At 36.3% G+C, this 15,024-nt stretch overlaps 1 protein-coding gene across 4 annotated transcripts in view; it reads right to left on the reverse strand.

Annotated features, from left to right (window-relative positions):
* The window catches only part of LRRC49 (leucine rich repeat containing 49), a 42,459-nt gene that overhangs the window by 7,132 nt on the left and 20,303 nt on the right, over positions 1-15,024 (reverse strand). For all 4 annotated transcript variants that reach the window (XM_010390817.3, XM_010390818.3, XM_010390819.3 and 1 more), the window contains 5 exons: positions 14,314-14,461; positions 6,964-7,047; positions 4,351-4,502; positions 2,137-2,374; positions 707-892 (listed from right to left, as the gene is read on the reverse strand). In XM_010390817.3, coding sequence (XP_010389119.2) covers positions 707-892; positions 2,137-2,374; positions 4,351-4,502; positions 6,964-7,047; positions 14,314-14,461 — 808 coding nt within the window. The remainder of the gene's footprint in view (positions 1-706; positions 893-2,136; positions 2,375-4,350; positions 4,503-6,963; positions 7,048-14,313; positions 14,462-15,024) is intronic.

Raw genomic sequence — 15,024 nt, forward strand, 5'->3', positions numbered from 1 at the left:
TAACTTCCATAACATCTCTTAAACTTATTTAGCATTTAAAATTGAATATGCATTCAAACATTGTGTTGCATTGTAACTATTTTCACCCCCTTTATGATCAAAGCTCAAGTCTAAAATAGCTGGTTTATATGCTTGAATAAATCTACTTTCAGTTGATGTAAAAGGGAATACAAAGTACAAAGAACAGCAATATTAGTGTCCTAACTTTCTATTTATTTAAACAAAATGCACACCCAACAAAAAAACCCACACTAAAGATCTTGTATATAGCAAGCAGGAAAAAAAAAAATCTATTTGACAGACTTTTCCTGTGACAGCCTTAAAGCAGAAAATATGACTATGGTATTTTATAACACTTGCAATATACAATAAACTCCTAAGGAGTCTGTCAAACACACTTTTGCATAAGTATTCAATGTCAGCACTGTGATTTTATGAAAAAACAATAAATAAGTGCTTCTTAAAATCAGGTAAAATTGTGCAGTCCTTTAATAATAATTTCACATAATTGTATTGAATAATATTAATTTTAATATTAATTGCACAACAAATTACATGTTGAAGTCTATTTAAATCTTTTCCCCCTTAATATTGAGAAGACACTGACAGGGTTGTGCTCATTTTATTAGGAATTCATCTGCTCTTTTAAAAACAACACTTATTCATCCTCTAAGACCAATTATAAGAAAGAGCAACACCATCCTACCTTCACTCCATTTATCTTCTGTAGATTAAAATGGTTCAGTCTGAACAGAACATAGTACTTCCACAAAGCGAAGTTGACAACCGGATTTCCCTGAGGATCAACTGTCAGCTGTTCCATGCGATGCATCTCAGCCAATGCACTGAACTGCTGCAGCGTCACAAGATTTGTCTCCTTAAACTTCAGGTGCTAAAAAAAGTCAAACCCCAATAAATTAAATAAGGAAACAATAGAGTGAACACAGTGATTCCTATTCTGTGCCACTCAATTTTCAAACTGTAACAGTCATGTGTCTGATGAAGCAACTGAGCTCATTTCATTTGAGGTCTCTGTAGCAAAACACATCAATCAACCAACTGCTGTATTCCATATACTAAGAGATGTCAACATTACAAGCCCCAAGCAACGTATAAACTCTTTACTTAGAGCGGGAATATTTTCAGTGTTACATAAAGCAATGATACTACTTAAACAATGTTTACTTTTACTTCTGCAAGTAAAGCACCTGCAACATCTACACATATAAGTACAATATATAAGTACAATATATGCTTTTAAAATATTCAGACTTTTATTGGGCACAGGGTGCTGGCCTAACTCATACCCTGCCCTACACTAATGCTCCTATGAGCATGGTGTATGCTACATAGTAGCATTATTGTGGAAAGAGGAAGGAGGAAAAATTGATGATGAAGACAAAAATTTAGTTGGGATTCTGCTATCGCCCACAAATTTTTCCCCACCCACAGGGAAACAATTGTTTCACTAAGACAGATAAATTTGTCTTAAGCTCCCCACAGATTTATCAATCTCAATTAAACCATTAAGTTTTGTTATACTCAAAATCTCTAGAAGCAGCAGGGAGCTCAAGAGCCAATCAGTCTGAGCTAAGAGTTGTTTATGTTTGTTATCTCTATGTTAATATTTGCATCAAAATGACTGATTTGAATGTCCAAGAAAAAAAAGAAAGAGATATACTGAAGAGACTTCTCATTTATGTTGCTTTTCTTCATCAGGAAGTGAGGAACTTCAAGAACCGTACTGATTTAGTTAGCTCTGCCTTCTAATCTTCGTCTTTTAATCCTATCAGCAATTTGATCTTTGAACTCACAACACAAATGAAGTCTTCCTGATACCATGGATCCATAACAGCAGTATGGAACCATAATACTGTATTTACACACAAGCTTTGCAACTTAATTAGGTAGGTCAAAGGAATTAAAAGAAATAAAAATCAGGCTGAAAAGAAATCTAAATTTAAATTATTGATTTTTAAGGATCAAGGTTAGCATTATAACACAAGAAAATACGCAATTCATAACTGTATCTATTTACATGAAAGCACTCAGTTGGGGGGCTATGCCAAAGTAGAGGTTTTATTCAAGAACACATATTCCATAGCTGTTCAGGGCTGAAACATGAGGCATACTCACCACACAGTTAGGAAACTTTGTCTTCAGTTTTACTAACACTTGAACAATTTCATCAAATTCTATGAACATAAAGGAAACTGTGGCAATAATGGCAGCTGTTTGAACACTCCAGTTTCGATCCAGACACTCCAGTGCCCCAGCACCATACAAGCCAAGAGTGTCTCCTTCCACTTCCACTAAATGAGACTCCAGAACAGACAAGCCTTGTACTGCGCTGCTCAGGATTGTATCAAGAGATCTGTAGAGGAAATAAAAATATAGTGATATAAATGAGATTATTTTGAAATAATATCATCACTCTACTGAATAACAGTCCTTTCTTTTACCAAATTTCAACTGTCAAATACAATGGCATTTCTAAGCATTCATTCATTTTCAGTACCCCATCTGGTTCAAATACACTAAAGGCTGGGAAACCCTTTTTCCATCAAGTAACATGGTATATGTTCTACTTCTTCAGCAAAAAGACTCTGGGGTGTATTTGAGTTGGTGATGGGGTCAAATTAAATAAAGAGTCCATTCATATTTAATAATCGGCTTAAAAATTTTAGCTCAGAATGCTAACCTAGCGTGTTTCATGTTGCTTTAGATATCTAAATGCAATTTCAAACAATTAAACACATCTTCAAACAATGTATTTATTTAAGCAACGTCCCCTTCACATTCTGTTTGCTATATGAAATGTAAAAGTTATGACATGAGCAGTAACTGAAGCATTTCTTTAAAATAATGTGATCTTTCCAAATCACAAGAGCAATTTTAAAATTAAGCAATAAATCCAGGTATTTGCGAACTCTGGTCTCTTTTTTTCCTACTGGACATAAAGTATACATAGAACTCAAGATGAGCACAAATTACAGGTTTAGAAAATTAAGTAATGATTGTTATTATTTTATTCTTTACCATATTCCTAGTCTTTTTAATGTATTTTGACTAGTAGCAATCACTTGACTGATGTTCTCTTGACAATAACAATCAGAACTCTAAAATTTCACTCAACTGAAAATGTTGAGAACCCACCACTTCATATGTGAAGCTCTAATTACTTATCTATGCTGAATTTCACCTGCAATTTTATTGCTTAGGAGCTCATCTTGGAATTCTTCACTATGATAAAACACGTATATCAAAACAGCATCATTTCTGAAGCAATGGGAATTTTTTCATTAACAGAACAACAATCATACTACTATAGCTACATTGACTTGGTCATGGGGGAGGATTACCAACACTGAATTAAATAGCAAAGAAACCAAGCAGGCAAGAAAGCAGTGGCTAAATGCATTCAACGGAAAGCTTTGGAAGCACAAGTATAGAAAAGACGATGGCAATTTAAAAATACTAAGGAAAAAATGTTTCAAAAGATGTAGCACTTGACTGGAGATAAGAACTAGTTCTAGCCGATAATAGACTGAAACTCAGATGGGTTCCCCTTGTGAGAGACAAAGACTTCATGAGCATCCCTGGCATTTCCAGCATTCACCAGGGACAGCAGGAAGCTATACTTGCTGTTGAATTGGTGCAGACTATTTTTTCAGGCATTTGCCTGAGCTAACCAAGGTTGAAGTGCTACTTTGGTTTTAGTCAATCTAAGTAATACATTGTTCATTAAGTTCTGCAGTGGGTTCTGGCCACATAGCCACCTTTTTAGATGCAAATAAGCAAAAATAGTATATATTAAACCAAGAATACTAAAATTAGCTTGAGAATAAAACTAAGTCTGGTACTGCTACTGTTAAAATAGCACGGGTGTGAAAGCAGTCCAATAAAAGACGCTGCAGTCCAAACTAAGAGCATGAATACTACTGTGAAACCTCTTGATACACAAAGAGGTTACAAATCTTCATAATGCTCATACATTCTTAATTTTGTTCATTTAAACTGAAGTCAACAATCTAAATTGTTAAGGAAATGAACAGCCTCAAGAAGGCTCAGGAATTCGTATTTAACATTTCTTATAAACATGAAGTTGTCCTTTATTTAGCAAAATCACATAATAATTTAGCTTGCACTTCTTTAGGCAATGAGTTGCTTATATTTCTTTTTAAACATGTTACTTATTACTAATGGTCAAAAGCAGAGTAAACCATCTTTTCAGAGTTGATTTGCATATGTAATACTTTTGATAATGAAATACAGCAAGATCTCAGAGATGAGAAGTAGTAACCTGGACCTTAAGACATGAATGGGTAAAAGTGTTACCCAATAAAATACCTGCTTTCTTCAGGAAATACATATGCAGCACTCCCATTGATCTGGCAGGGTTCATTTTCTTTATCTTTGTTTAAAGAAGCCTCAAGAGCAATTCGGTTCTGCTGGATCTCCCACTGCCGAGCAATGTTACCAATTGTTAACCGCTTCTTTTCCTGAAACAAGATACACAAGTCATCATAAGTCATGACAGGGCAGGATTAACACATTTGTTTGTTCTGAATCATGTGGCTTAATCAAAACATTTTAAATGTTTCAAATTGTAGTAACTATACTAGTGGTTGGTGGTTATGCATTAAAATCAATGCATCATTCTAGTGCTATTTTGCATGACTTCCAGCAAACAATTTCACAAAATTTGCAATAAAGAAACAAGAAAAGTAATATAATAAATCCACAACTTACAAAAGCACAAAGTTAAGCTACTTAGGACATGGAAACTGCTACTTCTGAAAGTTTTTCCATTTTAAAGAGCTCAAAACTATTTCATGTTCCATTTGCCCAGGGAGTTATGATGATGCTCACTGGTTAGACAGCACTAATTGCTCAACACCTACAGATTTCCATGATGACTAAGCTCCATGTCACAGAAAGGGGGGGAAGTTGGAATCGTATGTGTTTTTTATCAGAACAACCTTTAGAAAATTCTGTTTGTTCTTGAGGGTGAAGGTCTCAACCTCAATTACTGTACAGCTCTACTGCTTTGTTAGCCCTCAGCTGTGGGCTGCTGGAATCCTACAGAACTTCAAAAACCTCCATGAATTCATTTTACAAAAAAGCAAATTTTACAAGGGTGGAGATTCAGCTAGCAGTAACTTTCCCTTGTTCCAGTAAATATTAAGTTCAACCACTGTCGGAAAGGAATGACATTCTCTATACGTTTCAAAGTACATCTCAAACTTTCCCAGAAGAGTGGGTTGGAAGCAATAAAAAATTAGTTTGGAAAAAGAGATGAAGAAATTCTGCTGTTTGGGCAGACAAGTATCAGCAAGGGAAAAAGAAGAGATGACATTGCTGAAATTAACATTTTCAATGCAGTGCATACAGGAAAACAGCAAACGTTTGCTACGGAACGAGTGCCTATAATTTCATTTACACTTCATATAGTGTAAGAAATGTTGGAGAAATGTGACAGTAAAAAAAAATTGCAGAACACAGTTCTCTAAATATTTTCTTCAGATTTAACTATGAAGAAACCTATAGTTCACAATTTTTTTTGCTGGACATTGTATCTGTGAGCATATTTGTTCCTTCAATTCAGATGTGTGGAACAGGAAAAAAGCCTGAAATGTAAGAACCCATTTACAAAGGAAAGATCTACAAAATCATCAAATCATACAAAAAATACTGGTATTTGACTGTTATGCCACTTAACTATCTGAAGAAAAGAAATATACTTTGATTAAATGAAAGTCTACAATGTAATGTTGAAATTGAATAATGATGGCACTAGGCTTTAAAACTATTCTTTTTTCTAAGGGAATTTTCCACTAGCAAAAAGCAACACAAAATCTAGGCCACCAAGACAAACAATCCCTCTGCTACAAAGAAACATTACATCAATGGTTAAGAACATGAACTACAACAGCATGAGACAATGCCGTGCGTGAAAATTATTCACTAATTTTCCACTTCTTCTGCTACTAAGAACTGGCACCAACACTTCAAATCTGAAGAGACTTTAAATACATCAATATTTTAGAGGGAAAGAAGAAATACCAAAACCAAACCCCAACACTGCTTAAAGAACCCCAAAACCACCCCCCACTTCTTACAGTCTCCTGCAACTACTTTCAGTCTAATCCCCTTCAGAAAACATGATTTTACCTAAGAAACTTAAATGGACGTGAACATTTTTTGTTTGCTTGACTTTCAAATTGAAAGAGATTATTTGTATAGGCATTACTGGCTGACAAAAAATTTTAGGCACTTTTTTTTCCAAAGAAAAACAATTTGGAGACAAATGGTGACCTTCACACAGTAAATGGAATGTAGATACTCTTAGATTCTTGAACTTTGGTCTCCTATTAGCAGCACAGCTCATGTAGTTAGCAGCCCCATGAAAAGCATTCTGGAGGGCACCCTGGGTCTTCCCTGGTGGGCCACTTCTGTCTCGTGTATGTCAGTACCAACCAGGCCAGCTGGGCTGGAAGATAAGATAGATAAGAGTTCTGCTGACAGAGACAACAGCTGGAGTCTGGCTGTGGCCTCAGGGCCTCTTCACTCTATCCACAGAAAGGAACCACTTCAACAGGAAAGAATGAAGGAAAAGCTACTTCAGAACACCCTGCATGGCTGCAGTCAGAGTGTTCACCTGAAAAGGGGAGACCAAGGCATGTGAAAGCACTGAAGAAGTCCTTTACTTCAGTCTGGATTTATGTAAATGAAGTTTGCCATCCACTGACATGTATCACAATCATGTTCAATGTGGGCTTTCTGCTAAAGTGTACCCTGCATATTTAACTGAACAGAGTTTCAGTCATGGAGTGCACTGTTGAAGTTGTAAAAATAGATAGAGGCATATTGGGATATATAACATCTGCAGCAAAGAAATTTGGATATAAATTATTGCTGTAAACTGGTTAACAGTAACCTTAGAACAGCCATAGAAAATACCTTAAGCAAGGTCTGTTTATGGCTTTCACGCTTCCTTTCTTCCTCTTTCCTTGCTGCAATAGATGCCATACGTCTTTCTTCTTCCTGGATGAAAAAGAGAAAAACAAATTCCTAAAGGGAGGAATTAAGCTGGTTCTGAAAAGTATTATTGATAAATTATATTCTTGTGTTGGTAGTTGAAATGTAAATTTTCATTTTAACACAATTTTAGAATTTTTATCTAAATAAAAAACCCAATAAAATTATTAATTATAAACAAATCAAGAAAAACAGAATAGATAACTACTGAGATATAAATGCTGAAGATAAAGCTAGTTAAAAGTAGTATTTTAGGAGTCTTTGAAAAAGTATAAAGCACATGGTGAGTATGACAGTGAGAAATATTTTTAGATATGACAGTGCAATACATCTTTGTATCTTTGTAGTAGTTTTTGCAACTAGCAGGATTTTTTTTGTTGTTGTTGTTTTTGTTGTTGGAAAAAGCCACAGAGAAAAAAAGCTGGGTTCTATTTATGCTTGAATCATAATCCAGGTTTAATTTTCTTCATTATAAACTGTTTCCAGGGACTGGCTTTTCTCAATCAGCAACTTGAGAACAAAAGAACACTTTCAAAATTAGCTATTCCATTAGCATTATGTCTCATCAATTTTACTGCCTAGTCATGAAGTCTGAAGAAGAAACTCATTGATTCCTGAACAATGAAAGTGAAGTTGCTTCATTTTCCTGGTACAGCAATGTGATACTGCAATATACCCATATTAGGTTGGATGCTCCTTGTTTACAGAAGTCTAAACATTCTCACAGCACAGTATTTTTAGAACATATATTTTCCAAGTAACAAAAGAAATGTTCACTATGAAGTAAAAAGCGTAGAGTCCTTCCAACACAAATATTTGGGAAGCATACTTTAACTTATTTTGATTTACTTCACATGCCATTTGGGCATTTCTGTTGAAGTGCCTTCTCAGAACATATGAAAAGCGTTATCATTTCCTCAAAATAGAAAGCTCCTGTCCAAACCTTTACATTTTCTGGAAAAGTTATAAGTTAACAAAATTAACAAACAAAAATGGACAGAAATTACCATCAGCAATTAAGACATATTGACATGTCAAAATTTCTACATAAATAAAACATGCTATGTTTAGAACATTGCAAGAACCCCTAAGAACATGGGTGAGTGCTTACTGGAAGACAAAATAAAACAGGAACTTCACACTTAGCATGGCCATTACATTTTTAAGAAAACAATTTCCAAAGCATAAGAAGTTCAGTGCATGTAGCAGACTTACTCTGATCTGTGTACAGTCCCCCTGCAACCCACTGACACACCATGGATTTTGGCATCAGTCTGAAAAGGGGTTAAACAACAGATTTTCAAATTGTTCCTCCATGACTTTACCCTAATATCATACATTAAAAAAGAGGAGTACCTCAATGCACAGTAAGGCCTGAGGCTTTGGACAGAGTAAGCTTCTCTAACCCAACCGTATGCAAGAATTCCCTTGGAACACTAACTGGAAAGCCCCTAAATATTTTTTTTTTTCTTATTCTCAAAGGAACTTGTAGCCTTTCACTGGTGAAGTTCTGTTGGCAGCCTTCTCTGCTACTGGGCTCTAAGGCTATTCCTAAACAGGGTATTTCCAAGGGGCTAGTGTCATGGAATTACAGCATAATCCAGGTTAGAAGGACCTCAATAGGTCACCAGTGCATGTTAAAGGAAGATCACCAGTAACAGAATAACAAAATAAAAGCACACACAGATACAGAAGGCCTTCTAGATGCCACTGCAACAAAATACCACACAATGAAGCCCAACACCTGAATGGGAGGGTTCAGGGGCAGGCTGTATAAATCATGAAATAAACCCCATGCAGGTAATATGTCACAAATACGAATGTTATCATTAATAATGCAAAATAAAAATGTGCTGTTCTTCAAGATATGATTCAGAACTTAAAGAACTACAAACATTATTCTCATTATAGCTGTTTATCTCAATTATGTATTATATTATAGTGTTAGTGTTTTGTGTAAAAATCACAAATCTTAAAAGATAAACACTAGCAAACTACATTAATGATATCTTTCTTTAGAAACCAGGTTAGATTTGTTTCAGGGAATTTTTATTTTTTAATTAAATCTCTTCATTTGACTATGTACCTATGCTTTTAAACTAGCTTCCTAAAGAAACATTTTTTTACTATGTTTTTGTCTTCACCTTCTCTAAAGACTTTTCAACACATTGAACATATCAAATAACAAAGTATGTTTATAAGTCTTAAATTAAGGGACTTTTTTTCCCTCCCTAGAAGTCTGATTATATGAAATTGGTATGCAGAAAGAAGAGAAATGTAAGCTAGTTTTACCACCAAGGAAGAGGAAGAAGAGATTATCCATTCTATTTGGCAGAAAACATCTGGCCATTCATCAGAGACTCAGTTTCAAACTAACTGAGCTGGTGTTGTGTTTCACACTGGGGGGAGGTGAGAACTAGATAACAAAATTGCATTAATAGAAAATTAGCCTTCATTAATTTTATTATTTTCAAAACAACTTGCTGTAGTTTTTCCCCAAACTTTAAGGAAATAATCCATAAAGTTCCCTAAATCAGTTTTCTCTCCGCTTCTACAAATCTCTTCTTACTCTATCTTCCTTCTCAAAGCTTTCCCTTAATCCAGTCCAGACATGTACCTTACAACACTGACTTCCATGCAGGAGGGTCTACTGCTCCCACTGAAGTCAGTCCTGCACCTTCCCTACCAACACAGTCATCACACAAAGATCAAAATCAACTAATGCAAATTACATTCTACAAGAGTATTAACTGAATAAGACTTTTTTCCTTGATCAAGAGTTTGTCGTAATTACAGACATTCAAAAAACACTAACCCTTTTCTAAAAGAAGTTAGCTCAGCCAAAAAATAGAATACAACATCCTTGTTTTACTCAGTATTTATAAAAGGCAGAGTGATAGAAAAAAACCCCTGAATAAAGATCAAGGCTCAGATCTACTTTTTATGGAAATCAAATCCATGTACATTTCTTGATTAATCTTACACAACACATGCAAGCAATCTTAGAAAACACGTTCCCCAGAAACCCACAAAAAATCCCCCAGAGTACCAAAAAAGTTATAGGAAACAAAACCCTACATAACCTTTCCACTATTTATTTTTACTATAATCCCTTCTCTTTAAGAAAGGATTTCGGAAGAGTTGGAGCTCTCTCCCTGTATCATTCGTTTCCCCTCGTTATTCTGGTTTTGTCCACAGCTGGGTTCCGCCCCTAGGCCGCTCCTCGCTGGACGAGGCGGGGACGCTTTCCCAGGGGGTTGTTCCCGCCGGTCTCCGTGAGGGCTTTCCCGTGCCGATGGCGCCCCCTGCCGCCACCCGCGCGCTCCTGCAGCAGCGCCGATCACTGACAGACTTCCAAGGGGAAACCTCCAGCAAAATCTCAGAGGATTCGGAAAAGACCGCAGTGGAATGTGTTGCTGCCTGTTCCGAAATTCCCCTCCCCCCTCCCAAAGACATGTGCTCTGAGCTCCTTTGTTCCAAGCGCGGGCAAAGCCAAATGTAACTCAGACTCTTCAGCAGTGTCTGATTGGCCGCTCACCCCGGGTCCGCCCCCAGTCCTCCCCTTTCCCCTTCTCCTAATAAAGATGGTCGAGGGGAGGCAAACGCCCTCTCTCAGCTCAGCTACTTTCCTGTAAACATCTCTGGTCGTCTGTCTCATTTGAAAGCTTCTAACTGCAGGGAATTGAGCGAGCAGGGAGCTATATTTCTCCCTCTTTGCTTCTGCTGATGGTATTTGCTCTGCAGCTGATTCAGGTACCGATTCTAGAGCTACTAAAGTTCTAGATCGCCCTTGCTACCTCTCAAGGCTGCTCGAGGCTTTCTAAGGCATTGAAATACAAGCGCTAGCCGGTATAAAGCTGAAAAGATACCTTCCACAGGAATGCATGTATTCCTCCTGACTACTGCATTGCTATTCTTCAAACAAGTTTTTTTTTTTCAACAAATGACACGATTTAAGTCACACAAAGTCACGCTTAAGTGTCTTATTTTCCTGTGGAAAGAAAAAATAATTCGGGATCCCTCCCCCCCAAAAAACCCTCAGAACACTTTATGGTGGTGATGGAATATAGCAATGAATTCTATTCTGGATAAAGCAGTAGAACTTACTCCCTGATCAGCAATGAAATGTCTAAGCAAATAATCAAAACCAAACACAGCTCTCCTACTTCAAGCTTCTAAAACATATAAAACCTCAATGAAAAGCAAAGTTTTACTTCTAAAAAGACACAGCTGGTCTTTCAATCTGGCAACTTTACAAAAATTTGCACTATATATCGTATTTACACACATATATAGGAATACATATACACTTAGCAAATTGAGGAAGTATGTTTGAAGTGATGGATAGCAAATATTCCTGGTTATATAACTCCTTAGTAAGGAATATGTACACATTTCAATCATATTTAAATATTTTATTACATATCTCCCAACAATATCTGCTTACTATTACAAAAGAGTGGAAGTAAAGAAATAGCTCCCAGCTAAACTGAAAGAACCACTGGGCAGGCCCACTTTTGAAAAAATTCCAACTACAAAACAGGGTGAAAAAGCTTCAGTGCACAGAAAAACAACCATTATGGCAAATTAACCAAGGTAAATAATCACAAATGCAACCTCAGCCTGCTCTAAGGCACCACACAAGCCCATTCCATGGAGCCATTCATCCATACCTTGCAGCTAAGGTGAGGTAAAGGTGTGAGTTACTGACAGGAACACAAGTGACGAACAGGAGGCTGTCCAGCCATAGTAATTCAGCCTCCTGCCCAGTTTTTAAGCCTTTAGACTGAGCTACCAAAGGTCAAGAAAGCAAAAGATTTCCGTTGAGGTGATGTTTTAGATACACAACACAAAGTGTTTGGGTTTTCACCTGAAAATCATCTTGTTTGGACAATGAACAAGTGAAGCTCATTACAGGTCCTTAACCTCCACTGATTTCACCACCACTGGGTCCGTGCCTCAGTGGTTTGAGAGCTTGAATCTTACGTTCAAAAGGAATGAGGTAGCCTAAGAAAACATCAGCTTCCACACAAGTCAGAGTGTAAGAGTTCTCATAATAGAATCCCTTGCAGAAAGGCACATGTATCCCAACTTAAACAGTATTAGAACAATTACAAAGCACAAATGTTTTATTCCAAGTACAGTGTCTTTGGTTTTCATGGCAGCTCTCTGTTTCTGAATAGTTCCCTATGACAGAGATAGTTACCACCAAATTTTTGCCCCAGGGTTCCCCTTCTCCAGGGAATCCTATGGAAAAAGCCTGGCACCAAAGAGTGTCTGTCTTCTTGAAACCAAACACGAATGAAGCTTCCAAGTCTCATACAAATTTTTGAAAATATCTTTTGGTAAAAGAAAAGTTAAAAGCAGAATTAACAATTGCATAAAACTCAGTTCTTGAGCACTAAAGCTCTGACCAAGTTGTAGTGAAGAATTCCTAGTCAGAAAAAAATCCAACTCTCAAGTTTTTTACAAGATAAAGCAATGTTAAAGTTCAAAATGCCCTAAATGCTCTTAAGGCTGATGAAGAAAAGATCCTATAAATGTAATTAAGAGTTTAGTTTCGTTTCTTACACTAATTAAGACAGCAAATCACATACTCAATTCTGCATGTCCACTCCCCCACCAGGTTAGATCTACTCTTACAGCTGATGGCAACAGCATGTTACAGTCCTAGGCAGAATAGGTGGATTTGGGATTGCCAGCTCTTTAATTTTACCACAAATCCCGTGACACTTGTTATTTTTCTTTAAATCCCAGTTTCTTAAGTCATACTATTATCTGGGTAACAGTTTTTATTAGAGAAAACATATAGCACCCTCTACATGGAGAAAAATGTTAAAAGGCTCAAGAAACAGAAGGCAAATAAAGAGTGTAAAACACATTATTTTTACAAGTAGGTTTATGAGCAGCACAACTGGTTTTCTATGACTTTTTGTCTTTGTGGTTGATTCTCTGATGTTTAACAAGGTGAAAACGCAGATTAAGTTCTTCCCATGGCTGTGCATTTCTGACAGCCTTTCCCCCATACAGATCCCATTGGGTCTAAAGAGGAGTTTGAGCTCTTTCTACAGCTTCTCCCATCACTGATATTTCTACCAGCATCTAGCCCCTCTTGACAAGGGTAAAGATGGAGAGACACTTTCTTTATGTAACCCAAGTTTCTGAAATAATACTGATAAAACAAGTTTTTAAAAGCAAAGCAATTAGCAAGTAGGAAGTCAGTATAAAGACACAAAATATAAAAAACCCTGATGCTTAGAATATCTGTGAACAAACAAGTATTTAATATTTTCAATACCAGGAGCAAAACTCTCATGTCCCAAAGCACTCTCTTTTTAAAATTAAATGTTTTCCACATACATGTTATATTTTTCATCCTAATTGGCTCTATGACAAAGCATCAGCTACAACTTACAATGCATTACAGCCTTTGTACAATGCAAATGAGCATTTAAAAGAATGTATATGTATCAGCATTTGGTCAAAAAAGTTAACACTAACACTGTTGCTTCCTGCTGGACAGATTCCTCCGGTAAGAAATCATGCTTACATACCACTTTTGAGTAGGCACAGAACTAGCAAGACTACTCCTATATTAAAAGAGAAAATAGGTGGCATTATGGTTAAGACCCTGGTGATTGTCCTTCATCCTCCGGAGTGAATTTTCAAGAACCCTGTAGGAGACTGAGCTGTCTGCAAGTCCTCTCTCCCGTATCAAGGTTACTTGGACTTGAGCAGCAGAAACAGAAATGATCAGGGAGAGAAGGTTAGAAAGGGAGAAATACAGACACACACACAAACTGTGTGATCACCAGATTTCCCTGGGGAGGCAGATTAAAGAAACCAATTAAATTCCTAAATAAAAGATACCAATTACAGCAATTTTAGGGCAAACAGACCATTCCTTTGGAAGAAATACTCTGTTCCTTCTCAGCTATACAACAAATCAGCAAAGACTGTTAGGAAAATTTTAACCAAAAGATTTGCAGGCTCTCTCATGTCACAGCAGCTGAACATACAGCACTTGCTGCTTAAGTTTTAGCACTTCAAAATAAACACATTGAATTAAGTAAAAAAGAAAACCCTTACTTTATACTGAACTAAAGAAGAGGGTTAAAGTTTTAAAAATTGTAATGTCTATACACCATTCAGTTCCATACTAAATTAAGAAAAAATATTTTATTTTTAATATACACATGTACACAGAAAACCCTACATTTTACTTCTGATTTTAAGTATCTATTAAGTTTGATGAAAACAGAAATTTCTTACTGTGATTCTCTTCATATCTAGCTGTCGGAGCTGCATCATATGATGGAGAACAGTGTGTTTGTACCATGTCTCCTGAGCTATTGGATTGCCATCAAGGGTGATATCTGACAAAGATGAGGAATCAGCAAGGCACAGAATATCCTCAAAACTGTAACCAAAAGAGTTTAAAGTTTTAATGTCATAGAGTAGGAATAATTTTGAGATGGAAGATTTTATTTCTTAAAGACAGAACATAAATATTTAAGTGTACTGAAGCACTTCCACCCATCAATACTGTGTATGATAAATACGAGTATTCTGAAATGCTAGCAGCTGCTGCTGTTAAACTTTTTAGTCCCTTTACATACAGGTAAAAAGAGATGCAGAATAAGGAGAACTATGGGAGTATTTAATCTAACCCCCTGCTAATATATGATACATAGACATTCATATTCAAAAAATATAATACAAGGTGTATTTGCCATCAAAGGCAGCTTGAAAAACCTGGAAAATACAAGGAAAAAAAGCCAACCACAAATATCACAGAATGATCATAGGCGTTCGCATCATTATTAATATTGGAAGCAAAACAATTACAAAAGCGTCATATCATCTTCAAAACAGGTTAGTCCATTGCTCTGAGTTCAGTCTACAAACTAACTTGATGGTTTCTTATAAACACCAGATTTGGTTACCTGACAAAAAAATAACTGACTTGTGTAAAATGCATTT

This window comes from Corvus cornix, chromosome 10, assembly GCF_000738735.6.
Source record: "Corvus cornix cornix isolate S_Up_H32 chromosome 10, ASM73873v5, whole genome shotgun sequence".
Classification (NCBI taxonomy): domain Eukaryota; kingdom Metazoa; phylum Chordata; class Aves; order Passeriformes; family Corvidae; genus Corvus; species Corvus cornix.